Raw genomic sequence first — 15,390 nt, forward strand, 5'->3', positions numbered from 1 at the left:
TACTTCAACATTTCCCTACTTTAGCATGAAGGCCTTTGCTGAACAAGTCATCTCCCCATACTTTTCAATGCATTGTAGGGAAAAAGAGAGTCTGATGTATCAATGACATCCTTCTCCACAGCTTTAGCAGAGGATTTCAGCCCCAAGATCAAGGCATCTCCTCATCCCTCCCATCTGGGACTCAACTTCCCTGACCTCAGTGTCTTCACGTTGCTCCTCTGTGTGCCTGCCCTGTGTCTTTTCTCTCACTGGAGGGAGGATGGAAGCTCTGGAAGAGTCAGTATCTACCCCTGGGCCTGCATATGGCTATTTGACTCCAGCTGGGCTTGATGTCCAATTCTTATTTTGGCCATGCTTCCTGGACATGAGGACCAGTTCTTTTCCATAGGAATGAAGGAACAGAGTCCCACTGTTTTAGGGGCAAATGAGAAGTGACCACCTAAGGACAAGGCCAGCCAGAGCTGCCAGATTTTGTTCTTAGAGATACCCTTGAATATAGGAAATTTTTTAGGCAGAGTATCAGTTTTGGCAATGGGCATCTGAAAAGACGGATGGTTCTTTTCCATACAGAGGAGAGCACGGAGCTGCAATTCTCCAGGAGCTGATGAGAAGCAGCCCTTGACATCCCAACATCAGCCAGACCTGTCAAGTGGCCCCTGGGAGGCCAAGCCAGCCAGACTTGGTCCATGTTCCCTCTCTTCCATGGGGCCCCACAGTGTCCCAATGGACCCTTGCTTCCAGGAGGCCCTGAGGTGTCACAATGCCCCCTTGGTGACACCAGGCCCTGAAGGGTCGGAATGGTCTCCATGGTTCCATCAGGCCCCACAGAGTCATAATGGTCTCTGGGTCCATGAAGCCCCGTGGTGTCACCATGGCCCCTTGGTTCCATGGTCTCCAGTGGTGCCACAATGATCCCCTTGGTTCCATGAGGTGCCCACAGTGTCACAGTGATCTCCATGGGAAGGAAAGCACCGAGCCCCAGTGTGGCAGGGGCAGCCACCAGAGGCCAAGGCCAGCCAGACTTGACAGTACTGACAGATTTTGCCTGGGAACAAACCTTGGATGTAGGGAATTTTAGAGGTGGGATCCCAGTTTCAGATATGGACACCTGGAGAAGTACAGGTTTTTCCGTAGGAAGGAAAGCCCAGAGCCAAAGTGTTTCAAAGGCAGATGAAGAAAGAGGTGGCTTCTGGGAGGCTGAGACAGCCAGACATGATCTTCATGGCAGCTTTTGTCATGGAGGAATCCTTGCATACACAGAATTTGGGAGGAGGAATCTCAATTTTGACAACAGTCACCTTGAGAAGAAGGACAGTTATTTCCACTGGAGGGAAAGCACCAAGCCCCAGTGTTTCAAAAGCAGATGACAAGCAGCTCGCAAGAGGCCAAGGGCAGTCAGACCTGTCTGTTCTGGCAGTTTTCACTTGGGAGCAATCCTTGGATGTACAGAGTTTTGGAGGAGGAATCCCAGTTTTGGCCATGGCCCATGGAGGAGAAGGAGAGTTCTCTCCCATAGGAAGGAGAGCCCAGAGCCCCAGGGCTTCAGGGCAGGTGAGAAGCAGCCCTCGACATGCCAAGGTGGTCAGGTGGTCCCCAGGAGGCCCAGCCAGCCAGACCTGGTCCATGTTCCCTTGGTTTGGTGGTGATGCCTTGAGAGGCTGCCTAGAACAGAGCTAGGCAGTGTTAAAGGAATAAAGCAGGATTTATTAAAAGGCCTTCAAGGGATACATCTTGGGCAGTACAAGAGCCTGGCCCTGGCTCCATCCTAGATGGAGCCCAGGTCACGAGTTTTCACTGGGACAAACAGGGAGATTTGGTCTGGCAGGATGTGTAAAACAATCTCCTGTAATATCTACCTGTTCTCACAGAGAGCACTTGGCTGCAGGGACTCTGTTTTGGTTCGACAAGACAGGAGTCTGTGAAAGAAGGCAAAGCCTCCTGTGCAATGGAGAACGGCAAACCCCCCTCCCTCTGAATTACCAGGATCTTGGATCTTTAAATTAAAAGGCTCTCAGGCAAAGATATGGGAGTGGGAGTAACAATTCTTTACTAGAAGAAAACTAGACAATAATTTAAAAAAGGCAAATGCAATCGGTACAAACAAAACCAGTGAAAGAAAAAAAGAAGTCCAGAACCTGAGGGGTGCCAGTATCAGTTCTGCTGGGACAATTGCTTCCCTTGCAGTGGCTGATGAATTGTAGCTGCAGTGGTGATCTTTAGAAGGGTATAGTTTTCCTCTGAAGATCTGGTGGCAGTGGGGCCGGTCTTCCTCTGCGCCGGGGTTGCCTCTGAGCTCCGCCGCCGTCGGCTCAGCGCGCGCCGGCTGCTTCGCTGCGAGTGCCGCCGAAGAGAGCTGCTTCTCCGGGAATCCCGCGAAGAGAGAAAAAGCGAGCTGCTTCTCTCCCTAAAAGCTACCCCTTTATACCATAATAGAGTGCTTGGCTTCCCCCTCTGGGCGGGACCCCCCTCACTTACCAGCCCGGCAGGGAGTCAGTCAATAGTGTATAAACAAACCATTGCCTTTACGGGGCAAACCATTGTCTCTGAGAGAGATAACAAAACCTGTCCGACAGGTTTGCCTTCAACAGATGGCAAATAGAATACAAGCTTATTTTACAACCCAGGACATTATCCACCCCTTATTCTATTTCCATCTGCACACCATGAAATCTTACACCCAGTTCTCTCTTAAGACCAAGTTTCCCTGTGGTACACAGCGGGTCTCCCCATCTTTCTGCATTACCCACCAAGTGTAACCAGGTCCTTGAGCAAAGACAATCCCACGAATGGGTTGGTCTTTGACTGAGGTGGGATTAATCCAAACAGTTTTCCCTAAAATACCTTTCATATGTACTACAGGGACCTTATCTCCATCTACTGCGTGTAAGGGTTCTGACTGAGCAGGGCCAGCTCGATTGACAGACCCCCGGGTGTTGACCATCCAGGTTGCTTTTGCCAGGTTAATTTCCCAGTTTCTAAATGTTCCCCCACCAAGTGCCTTCAGGGTAGTCTTAAGGAGTCCGTTGCACCGTTCAACTTTGCCGGCAGCTGGAGCATGATAGGGAATATGATATATCCATTCGATACCATGTTCTCTGGCCCAGGTGTTGATAAGGCTGTTCTTGAAATGGGTGCCGTTGTCAGACTCAATTCTCTCAGGGGTGCCGTGTCTCCACAGGACTTGCTTTTCCAAGCCTAAGATGGTGTTCCGGGCAGTGGCATGAGGTAGAGGGAAAGTCTCCAGCCATCCAGTGGTGGCTTCCACCATGGTCAGCACGTAGCGCTTGCCTTGGCGTGTCTGGGGCAGTGTGATATAGTCAATCTGCCAGGCCTCCCCATACTTGTACTTGGACCACCGCCCACCATACCATAGGGGCTTCACTCTCTTGGCCTGTTTGATGGCGGCACACGTCTCACAGTCATGGATAACCTGGGAAACACTGTCCATGGTTAGATCCACCCCTCGGTCTCGTGCCCACTTGTAGGTGGCATCTCTGCCCTGATGACCTGAGGCATCATGAGCCCATCGAGCCAGGAACAACTCCCCCTTATGGTGCCAATCTAAGTCTATCTTTGACACCTCTATTTTTGCTGCCTGATCTACCTGCTCGTTGTTTCGGTGCTCCTCATTAGCCCGACTTTTGGGGACATGGGCATCTACATGACGGACTTTCACCGTCAGCTTTTCCACCCGAGAGGCAATGTCTTTCCATATATCAGCAGCCCAGATTGGCTTTCCTCTACGTTGCCAGTTGGCCTTCCTCCACCTTCCCAGCCAGCCCCACAGAGCATTGGCTACCATCCATGAATCAGTATAAAGGTAGAGCTTTGGCCACTTCTCCCTTTCAGCAATGTCCAGAGCCAGCTGAACGGCCTTGAGCTCAGCGAGTTGGCTCGATCCACCTTCTCCTTCGGTAGCTTGTGCAACTTGGCGTGTGGGGCTCCATATGGCTGCTTTCCACTTCCGGTTCATCCCAACGATGCGACAGGAACCGTCAGTGAAAAGAGCGTAGCAGGTGTCTTCTGCTGGTAGTTGGTTGTATGGTGGAGCCTCTTCAGCCCTTGTCACTTGTACCTGCTCCTCATCATCAGTGAGACCAAAGTTTTCACCTTCTGGCCAGTTTGTAATTATCTCCAAAATCCCAGGGCGATTCAGGTTTCCAATACGGGCGCGTTGAGTGATGAGGGCAATCCATTTGCTCCATGTGGCGTCAGTGGCATGGTGGGTAGTAGGAACCTTTCCTTTAAACATCCACCCCAGCACCGGTAGTCGGGGTGCCAGGAGGAGTTGTGTTTCTGTGCCAATTACCTCTGAGGCGGCTTGAACTCCTTCAAAGGCAGCCAAGATTTCCTTCTCTGTGGGAGTGTAGTTGGCTTCAGACCCTCTGTAACTTCGGCTCCAGAATCCCAGTGGTCGGCCTCGAGTCTCCCCAGGCACTTTCTGCCAAAGGCTCCAGGACAACCCATGGTTCCCGGCTGCAGAGTAGAGCACATTCTTGACCTCTGGTCCCGTTCTGACTGGGCCAAGGGCTACAGCATGAGCGATCTCCTGCTTGATCTGGGTGAAGGCTTGTTGCTGCTCAGGGCCCCAGTGGAAATCATTCTTCTTTCGGGTGACCAGGTAGAGAGGGCTCACAATCTGGCTATACTCAGGAATGTGCATTCTCCAGAAACCTATGGCACCCAGGAAAGCTTGTGTTTCCTTTTTGCTGGTTGGTGGGGACATAGCTGTGATCTTGTTGATGACCTCAGTGGGAATCTGGCGCCGTCCATCTTGCTATTTCACTCCCAGGAACTGGATCTCTCGGGCAGGTCCCTTGACTTTGCTCTTCTTGATGGCAAAGCCAGCTTCTAGTAGTATCTGGATGATCCTCTCACCTTTCTCAAACACTTCTGCCGCTGTGCTCCCCCACACAATGATGTCATCAATGTATTGCAGGTGTTCTGGGGCCTCACCCTTTTCTAGTGCAGCCTGGATCAGTCCATGGCAGATGGTGGGGCTGTGTTTCCACCCCTGGGGCAGTCGGTTCCAGGTGTACTGCACGCCCCTCCAGGTGAAAGCAAACTGAGGCCTGCATTCTGCTGCCAGAGGAATGAAGAAAAACACATTAGCAATATCTATAGTGGCATACCACTTTGCTGCCTTGGACTCCAGCTCGTACTGGAGTTCCAGCATGTCCGGCACAGCAGCGCTCAGCGGTGGAGTCACTTCATTTAAGCCACGATAGTCCACAGTCAATCTCCATTCTTTGTCAGATTTGCGCACAGGCCAGATGGGGCTGTTGAAGGGTGAGTGGGTTTTGCTGACCACCCCTTGGCTCTCCAGCTCCCGTATCATTTTGTGGATGGGGATCACGGCATCTCGATCCGTCCGATACTGCCGGCGGTGCACTGTCGAGGTCGCAATTGGCACGCGTTGTTCTTCCACCCTTAGGAGTCCTACTGCAGAGGGGTTTTCTGACAGTCCAGGCAAGGTGTTCAATTGCTTAATGTCTTCTGCCTCTACAGCGGCTATTCCAAAAGCCCACCTGAGTCCCTTTGGGTCTTTGTAATATCCGTTCCGGAGGAAGTCTATGCCTAGGATACACGGAGCATCTGGGCCAGTCACTATAGGATGTTTCTTCCACTCCTTCCCAGCCAGGCTCACCTCGGCTTCCACCAGAGTCAATTGTTGTGATCCCCCTGTCACACCAGCAATGGAAACAGGCTCTGCCCCCACATGTCCCGATGGTATCAGAGTACACTGTGCACCAGTATCAACTAAAGCATCATATTTTTGTGGCTCTGATGTGCCAGGCCATCGGATCCACACTGTCCAGAAGATCCGGTTTTCCCGTGCCTCTCCCTGGCTAGAGACAGGGCCCCTCTAACACTGGTTATCATTCCTTCCCTGGGCATACATACTAGAGGTCCCTTCAAGGGGGTCTGACAGATCGTACCCACAAGCTTGGTCACGGGAGGTTGAGGCTACCTTCACTTTGGTGGAACTCCCCCGGTTAGAGTTTCCCTCCTTGAGTTGACGGACCCGTGCTGCCAGGACAGAAGTGGGTTTCCCATCCCACCTCCCCATGTCTTCCCCATGGTCACGCAGGAAGAACCACAGATTAGCCCTTGGGGTGTACCCTCTCTCTCTAGCTGGGGATTGTTGGGTACTGATTCTGGGGCCTGTGACTCTCACGGGTGCTGTATTAACCTTCCTTATCTCCTCCCTCATCTCCTCTTTAAACTCCTTAATCACAGCTGAGATATGAGCCTGCATTGGGCCATTAATCATACTCTCATAATTCCTAAGTTTGTTGGCAACAGAACCTATTGTCTCCCGGTGGGTGTCAGCATTGATTGTTGCAATGAAGGTGGCGTATTGAGATGGCCCAAGATTTGCCAGACTCCACAGCATTTGTCCCGTACACCTGACCTTGTCAGGATCATTATTGTGTCGTCCATCCCTCCCAAAGAGTACCTCCAATACTGCCACTTCCCTCAGCTGTTGGATCCCTTCCTCGAGGGTCTTCCAGCGCATTCTATGATGGTGCTCTTGCATTCTCTCTCTGTGGACAAACCTCTCCCTGACACTCATTAAGAGCCGCTCCCAGAGAGAAAGGGACCCTGGTTCCCTTACAAAAACCTGATTTATACCCGAGTCCTGGGTCAAGGGTCCCAAGTTCCTTGCCTCACCACCGTCCAGCTGCACGCCTGTACCCATAAGATCCCAAACCCGGAGTAGCCAGGTAGCATAAGCCTCACGCCCTCGTCGCACAATGTCTTTATGCAGATTGCGAAGACTTTCGTACGTCAGGGACTCGGTGATGATAGCAATCTCTGGCTCCCCTGTGGGTTGTGAGGTTCCTCCATTCCTGTCCCTATCTGCAGGGTGCTCTGCTTTCACCTTAGACTTCCTTGTTTCTACCGGGGCCACTGCTGCTGACCGTGACTGCCTTTGTGGTTCAGCGGGAACCTGGACAGTTGTAACATCTGTGGGTTCCACAGCTGTACTATTAGACTGTCCCTCCTCAAGGCAAAGGGCCGGTTTCTCACCAGCTGGGGAAATGCACTCCTTCAGCATCTCTCGTATCTCCTTAACCAGAACCCTCACCCAATCTGGGCGGTTCATTTCTGAGGTGGGCTGTGGGGCAGGGTCAGGCTCTGGAGCAGCAGCATCTCGAGTCTGTGGTGTAGGTGTGAGGGTAGTTATCCAGGTTAATCTTCCCTTATCTCTGAATGCTAAATATAACAGGACTATCAGCAACACCACCCATTGTATGGTATCATTAGCACTTATAAAGGATCTTAACGCTTTGAGAACTGGTGGAGCAGACCCAAAAAGATGGTTAAAAGGTTGAGAGAAAGTTTGCCCAGGTGCTATTTCCTCGCAGTAGGTACCGTTATTAAAGTAACCCCAAAAACATACAGTTAACGTGTGATAGCTATGAATCCATGTACCTGCCTTCCAGAGGAAATTAAAGATCCATGAATTCCTCACCCAATTAACCCAGAAGCCAAACTTGATAACAGACACCGTAGCCTTAGTTATAGGACCCATTTTTAGATAAGGGTCTGCAAATGGGAAAAGTATAGCTACGATCACATGCCACCCAAACCAAGGTAAACTAGACCACATGGTGACGCTGAAGATGTTTTTACACACAACAAAAAACCAAATTACTTAAGAACTGTTAATCCTTTTTCCCTCTCAATGCCCTCGAGCCCCACATTGATGCGCCAAAATCTGTCTTGGTTCGACAAGACAGGAGTCTGTGAAAGAGGGCAAAGCCTCCTGTGCAATGGAGAACGGCAAACCCCCCTCCCTCTGAATTACCAGGATCTTTAAATTAAAAGGCTCTCAGGCAAAGATATGGGAGTGGGAGTAACAATTCTTTACTAGGAGAAAACTAGACAACAATTTAAAAAGGCAAATGCAATCGGTACAAACAAAACCAGTGAAAGAAAAAAAGAAGTCCAGAACCTGAGGGGTGCCAGTATCAGTTCTGCTGGGACAATTGCTTCCCTTGCAGTGGCTGATGAATTGTAGCTGCAGTGGTGATCTTTAGAAGGGTATAGTTTTCCTCTGAAGATCTGGTGGCAGTGGGGCCGGTCTTCCTCTGCGCCGGGGTTGCCTCTGAGCTCCGCTGCCGTCGGCTCAGCGCGCGCCGGCTGCTTCGCTGTGAGTGCCGCCGAAGAGAGAGCGAGAGAGAGCTGCTTCTCCGAGAATCCCGCAAAGAGAGAGAGAGAGCTGCTTCTCTCGGAGTCCCGCCCAGAGAGCTGCCTCCTCTCCCCAAAAAGCTACCCCTTTAAACAACAATAGAGTGCTTGGCTTCCCCCCTCTGGGTGGGACCCCTCACGGTGTTACATTTACCAGCCCTGCATTGAATCAGTCAATGGTGTATAAACAAACCATTGCCTCTACAGGGCAAACCATTGTCTCTGAGAGAGATAACAAAAACCTGTCCAACCGGTTTGCCTTCAACAGATGGCAAATGGAATACAAGCTTATCTTACAACCCAGGACAACCTCTTTCTAGAATGCAGGCAGATATTCCCAGCAGTGTTAAGCAGGATTTCCTCAATGTTTCTATAAATCTTCTGTGTCCCCCATGGAACGAAGGGGTCATTTTGGCACTGAGGGGGTGACATGGAAGCAAGGAGTCAATTGTGACCCTGGGGTCCCATGGAACCAAAAGGCCACGGTGACACAGCAGGGCCACGTGGATCCAGTGGCCCATTGTGACACTGTGAATCCAAGGAGACCATGGAGACACCCCCAGAACCTCATGGAACCAAAGAGTCCATGGTGCCCCACCGGGGCTGAATGGAGCCAATGGTCCATGGTGACACTGCCCAGCCAAGGAGGCCATTTGGACACTGTGGAAGCTCATGGAGAGAGGTGGCCATTGTGACACCAAAGAACTTCATGACACCAAATATCCATGGGGACACAGCAGGGCATCATGGAACCCAGGAACTGCTGATGGCAGTGCGGAAACTCCTGGACCCAGGAGCTGTTGTGACACTGCAGCACCAACACAGCTGCTGCACCTTGTCCCCTGCCCTGCACAGCTCCTTGGCAGGCACGGCAGGAGCAGCACCCTGGGAGCCTCAGAAATGTCCCTCTGGGATCCATGGCACACGCTCTCAGGGGCTGGAATTCCAGTTCCCAGCCAGGAAAATATGTTCCTGCCCTTGAAGGCAGAGCTCTTATGGAAGAGCCAAAAGCTGAGCGGAGCAAGATCCTACAGTGACATTTCACTGCCAGCATTCATAACTTCCCCCATGGTTGTTGTAGCTCATGGATTGGGAATGAAATCAGGGCAGGGTCTTTGGTGAGAGCTGCCCTGGGTCAAGGGAGACACTGAGAGAGAAACAGAGCAGGCAAAGGAAGGCAGGAGAGAAAGGAGGTGTTTTGGTTTGGAAACACAGGTGTCTTCTAAAGAAACCAGGAGCCTCCCCTAAAATGAAGAAATGTAGACTCTTTCTTTCTGAATTGCTATAAATTTGAAATTAAGGGGGGCTCTCAGGTAAAAATATGGGAGCAGGAATAACAGCTTTTTATTAGGGAAGAAAATGAAAATATGATCAATGCAGTGAACCAAAACAACACTGAGAGAGCCAGAATACAACCTGACACCCTGTTGGACAGGGTGTTGGCCACAATCCAATTGGAATTGTGGCTGCAGTCCTCCAGGAGTGTCAGGTGTGGTTCTGTTGGAGCAGTGATCCTATAGGAAAAGGTGTCTTCCTCTGAAGAGGAAGAGGCAGCTGTTCCTCTGAAAATCCAGCCCAGAAAAAGCTGTGTTGGTGGGCCAGAATCTCCAGACCAGATGCAGTAGGAATGCTTGTCTCCTCCCTCTGGGTGGAGCATCTCACAATGGGATGTTACAGTTCTTATCAGTCATGCAGTGACAATAGCCCATTATCAGCAGATGTCTCCCCTGAGGGAGGATTGATTGTGGAAGAGATAAGGAAAAACTGCCCACTTAACACAGGACAATTGCCATACAGTTGGAAATAGAACACATCTTACTTTTCAGTCTGGGACAGGAGGTCACAAATAAATTCAGCTGAGAAGGCGGCACTCTGAAAATCAAATCAGAACTGACAGAAAATGAATGGGACAGAAATCAATAATTCTGATAGTTTTACTTATTATCAAAATAAATCACACCCACCCAGCCTCACACAATCCTGACCCCACAACCTCAAATTTGGATCTCACTTCTCCCGATCACCTTCCAACCCCATCTCATCCTGGAGGCTGAGGAATTGAGCAATTTTGGCATGGGACTGAGGTGGGAACCAGGCATTTTGAGGTGGGATTGAGTCACTTTGAGGTGACAGACCAATCCACCTTGGGTTTTGGAGTGCAAAGATATGGAGAATACTCCCAGATATCCCCCAAGAAGCCACAAATCCTCCAGAATATGTTCCCAAACAGTAAATTCCACCTCAAATACCTCTTAAATGGTGGGACTTCTGACATCTCTGGTCAATACTCTTTTTAGTCATTTTTCAGGTGTTTTTAAGAGATAAAGACAAATCAGAAGTAAATTAGGGCCAAACCAAAACCAGAGACCCCTTGAGCATCGCCTGGACACTGGACAAAACAAACTTAGAAGAAATCAAATTTAACCCTACATAAAATGCCTTGAGGAAGTTTTGCTCTTCCCACAAGTCACTTCTGATGGAAACACAAACAAATCCCAAACATTAATAGACCAACAACAGAAGCAATTCCGTGGTAATTCCAAATTTCATCAGTTTCTGCACAGCTGGCAGGTTCCAAAAAATGAAATATGGAAATTTGACCCAATACAGATTATTAAAAGGAAGGGAACGGTCTGTGTAGCTGTCACAAAGGTGACAGGGATGAAGAAAATAATTATTCTCCCCCCAAGCATGTAAATTCAAAAGTTATTTGGGAATAACTTGAGCTGGGCTTCTTGTAGGACTTTAGTAGCCTTGTGTTTCTCACCTTGGGGTGAATGATCCTTGTCAATCTCGCTGGTATCATTTGGTCCCTTTCCTCCAGAGATTTTAACAGACTTTTCAAAGAAGGAAAACAAAATATTTTCTTTACCCTGGCCACCCACAACTTCCACTTTCCTCATAAGTCTCCCAAAAGTCGCTCAGAGGAAGCTGCATCGAAGTTTCCAAGAGTTCCTCCGGAAAGAGGCAGAACCTCCGCGAGGAGGAAACCAGGATGTTGTCAAAGGAACTTGGGGTCAGACAACAGTGCCCTGAACTCACTGTGCAAAATAATGTTGCAATCTGGATAATAAAATTGTTAGAGAGATGCCTCTGTTCCAATTAAGGTGCTAACAAGATCAAATCCAAAGTGGATTTTATTGACCAGTAAATGTGAGGTAGAGAGAGATGGAAAGAAAGAAAAAAGGGGGGAGAGCAAGGGAGTGACAGGGACAGAGATCTCCCCTGGGGCGGGGCAAGTGTGACATTGTCCCCTGTGTGCGTGGCCTTCCCAGGGTGGGGGTTTTACACCTGAGCCAGTTTGGGTAAGGGGGGTGGTGTTTACCCCCCACCCCAAGCAGGGATTGCCTCACTGTTTCAGGTTACAGTGTCAGATGTAACCAAAAGTGTTTTCAGTCCCCATCTCCATAAACTGTTATCAACAGGTGGGGCAGTGTTCTTTATCTCTTCCATGGCTCAGCCCTGATAACGCCCTCCAGGGGCCATCTTCTCTTAATGGGCCATTGAGTGTCACTGCAGCACTGATAAAATTACATCATCCCATTGTGGGATGCTCCGCCCAGGGGGAGGAACCAAGCATTCCTACCTGGATATAATCTCACCATTTGCAACACCACAACCACCTTGCCTACTGGATTCCCAGAGGACAAGAGCTCCATAAGCACCATTGGACCTTCAGAGGAAGACCAGACCCTTCTACAGGATCACTGCTTTGACAGAATCACGTTCATCACTCCAGCCGGACTGCAGCCACCATTTCATCAGACTGCTACCACCATCCTGACCAACGGGTTGTCAGGTTATATCCTGGCTCTGTCAGATTAATCCAGTGTTTCTGTATCATTGCCTTGATCTTAATTTTCTTACTCAATTGTCATTCTGGCTTAGACTCTCCCCCTGGTTTGCCTTCAAACCACTACAAAACTCACTGTACTCATTCCTTGTTTTCCTCCAAAAACAGGATTTCCCATACCCAAACGTTTCCCAGATGGAGAAGGTTGCGAGGAAGAGGAAGATGCCCTGGGACACCGAGGCAGGTGAGGAGGAAGTTAGTGCCCCTTTCCCCCTCTCTCCTGCTCCATCTCCCAGCCCAGCACAGCCCCCAGCTGCAGGACAGCCCCGCTGCCGGTGCCCTCCTGCTGGAGATACTCTGGGGGGATCTCCTTGCCCTTCCCTGTGGCATGGAGGCAAATCCCATCCTCTCCTTGTCCTTCCTCCCCCAGATCAGGAGCTGAGGATGGAGACCAGGAAGGACAAATCCCTGCAGCAGAACCTCATGGAAGAGGCCATTTTGAGCAACTCCACAGCGCAGGAATTCAACAGGGAGGAAAATCCCTGGAGATCCCACTGGAGGAGGGGCTGCAAGCCCAGTCCAGGATGCTCTGAGGAGGAAAGACACACCCTGGGCCAGGAAGGTGGGCAGAGCTTCAGCCAGAGCTCAGAGCTGGTGGTCCCTGAGAAACTTCCTGATGGGGAGAAGCCCTACAAGTGCTTGGAGTGTGGGAAGAGCTTCAGGCGGAGCAACAATCTGAAACGACACCTGATGATCCACACTGGGGAATGGCCCTATGAGTGTGGAGAGTGTGGGAAGGGATTCAGCTGCAAATCCCACCTTGTCAGCCACTTACACATCCACACTGGGGAGAGGCCCTACAAGTGTGGGGAGTGTGGGAAGGGCTTCAGACGGAGCTCCGACCTCATCATCCACCAACGCATCCACACTGGGGAGAGTCCCTACGAGTGTCCCGAGTGTCAGAAGAGGTTTCACAATAGCTGCAATCTCCTTGTACATCAGCGGATTCACAAGGATGAGAGGCCCTTCCGCTGCCCTGACTGCAGGAAGGGCTTCAAACACAACTTCACCCTCGTCACACACCAGCGCATCCACACTGGGGAGAGGCCCTACATGTGCCCCACTTGTGGAAAGAGGTTTCAGAGCAGCTCCCATCTCCTCCGGCATGAGCGGATTCACTCCGAGGAGAGGCACTTCCTCTGCCCTGACTGTGGCAAGGGCTTCAAGCGCAACTGCCACCTTGTCAGGCACTGGCACATCCACACCAGGGAGAGGCCCTACTTGTGTCCCCAGTGTGGGAAGAGCTTCACCCAGAGATCTCACTTGACCAAACACCAACGGAGCCACCAGTAAGGGAAGCCCTGAAAATTCCCCAGATGCAGGAAGAGCTTTGTGCACTGATCCAGTTTCATCGCCCATTGGAGGACCCTGTTGGGAAGAGCCCTGGTGATCCATGTTCCCTGTGATCCATGCTGGGAAGACACCTGTCCCTTTCCTTGCCCCTGCCAATGGCCTGATATGGGATTGAAGGACATGAGGGTCTGGCCATGGCCCTGTCACTACATTCACTCCCACCTCAGGTCATTACCGGGGCAGGAAAGGGACTGTCTCTCTCTGTCTCTCCCTGAGGAGAAGGGTGTCCTTGCCATGCAGGAGGAAACACGTGGACAAAAAGATACAATTGATGGTGATGTACTTTTCCCTGTAACTGGTTTTTCTTATCCCTTCTGTTGTTAATATTTTTTCTGTTTCTGTTTGTTCCTTATCTTGTTGCTGTTCCCAGTAAATTGTTCTTATCCCAGCCTGAGATCTTTCCCTTTTTTCCTTCAATGGAAGGTGGGAGGGCAATGAGTGCCTGCGGGGTTTGAGTGGGAGCAGGAAATAGAGACATGCCATTCCTGAACCCCGGCCTGTGGAAACCAAGCATCCCAGCTGGTCCCAGCCCTGGTGGCCATGGCAGCAGCCTTGGGAGCGGGTCCCTGGCTGGGGCTGAGGGAACCTCTTCACTCTGGTGCCCAGGGACAGGAGTGGAGGAAGCGGCTGCAGCTGAGTCGGGGCAGGCTTAGGTTGGACCTCAGGAAAAGGTTTTTGCCCAGAGGCTGCTGGGGCAGTGCCCAGGCTCCCCAGGGAAGGGTCCCAGCTCCAGGGCTCTCTGAGCTCCAGCAGCGTTTGGACAGCGCTGCCAGGCCCCGGCTGGCAGTGTTGGGGTGTCCTGTGCAGGGCCAGCAGTTGGACTCGAGGATCCTGATGGGTCCCTCCCAGCTCAGCCAATTCTGTGGTTCTGGGATCCATGACCCTGGGGATGGGAGTGCCAATGGTTGCCATGGCAACGGGCTCCAGGCCTGAGCTGGTGTCCATGGCAACCACCCCTGGCATGGGGTCTCCATGGAGCTGCCCAGGGACTGACCATAGCAACAGGGGCTGGGGATGGTTATGATGGAAACTGACCATAGCAACAGGGGCTGGGGATGGTTGCCATGGAAACTGACCATAGCAATGGCCATATTGGGATTTCACCTCCAATGCTGACTGTTGTGACAGACTGGAGGAGATTGTTGGCTGGAAACATTTCATGTGTGGGGGAGGAAGGGGCAGGTCCAGCCTTGCCCTGCCCTGGAACCCCAGCCCTGCCCTGCCCTGGAACCCCAATCCCCCCAGAGCCTCTATCCCAGCCCAGCAGTGTCTGCCAGTCCCTGGCACAGCACAGGCAATGCTCCACAGCCACCTCTGGAGCCCCAGCCCAGCTCCTGAGTGACCAAATGACCCCAAGTCCCACCTGGGGGAAGGCCCAGGAAGACCAAGGGGTATTTAAGGCTGACCACAAGGCAAGCACACATCTTGACCCTACCTCCTCTTGGAATTTCCAGCTGAACATTGCTGGAATCCAGGAGTTGGTAGCTGAGTGTGTGCTTCTCTGTATCTTATTGTTCTCTCTTTTTGTATCTACCTCTTCTATTTCTGTACACTTGCAAATATTGATTAACTTAAAATTGAACAGGCTCAGAGTTTGTGAAGTTGAATGGGCCAAGTCAATGCTTTGAGAAGCTTTTTCTGTTGATTGAATGCCATATTAAAATATTTGCCAAAGTTTCACTGATTTTCTAAATTTCCCAGTAAAGGCTGTTTTGTTGCTTAGAGCTCCTGAGAAACTCTTGATAGTGTTGCTCCAGTGCATCCAACTCAGAGGACACAAATTATTGTCACTCCATTTAAATGTCTCCTTGAGAGAGTTTTTTAGTGGATGGGGGTCAAGGCTTGTCTGTCCTACTTGGCACAGCCCAGGCAGGGCTTTCACAGCCCCATCCCACACTCCATTGCCCAGCTGGAGCCGCTGGTGCCTCTGAGTTCTGCTGCCCCAGCCCCAGGGACGCTCTCCTTGTCTGCCCATTCCCCCAGGG

General features: G+C 51.0%; 1 protein-coding gene across 1 annotated transcript in view; it reads left to right on the plus strand.

Annotated features, from left to right (window-relative positions):
* The window catches only part of LOC144248412 (uncharacterized), a 29,620-nt gene extending 16,132 nt beyond the window's left edge, over window positions 1–13,488 (plus strand). The window contains exons 9-10 of the mRNA XM_085565428.1: window positions 12,423–12,960; window positions 13,129–13,488. Of these exons, the coding sequence (XP_085421554.1) occupies window positions 12,423–12,960; window positions 13,129–13,345 (755 nt within the window). The 3' untranslated portion in view covers window positions 13,346–13,488. The remainder of the gene's footprint in view (window positions 1–12,422; window positions 12,961–13,128) is intronic.
* The last annotated feature ends 1,902 nt before the right edge of the window (window positions 13,489–15,390 follow it).

The sequence above is a fragment of the Lonchura striata genome, chromosome 36 (genome assembly GCF_050655825.1).
Source record: "Lonchura striata isolate lonStrDom1 chromosome 36, ASM5065582v1, whole genome shotgun sequence".
NCBI lineage: Eukaryota > Metazoa > Chordata > Aves > Passeriformes > Estrildidae > Lonchura > Lonchura striata.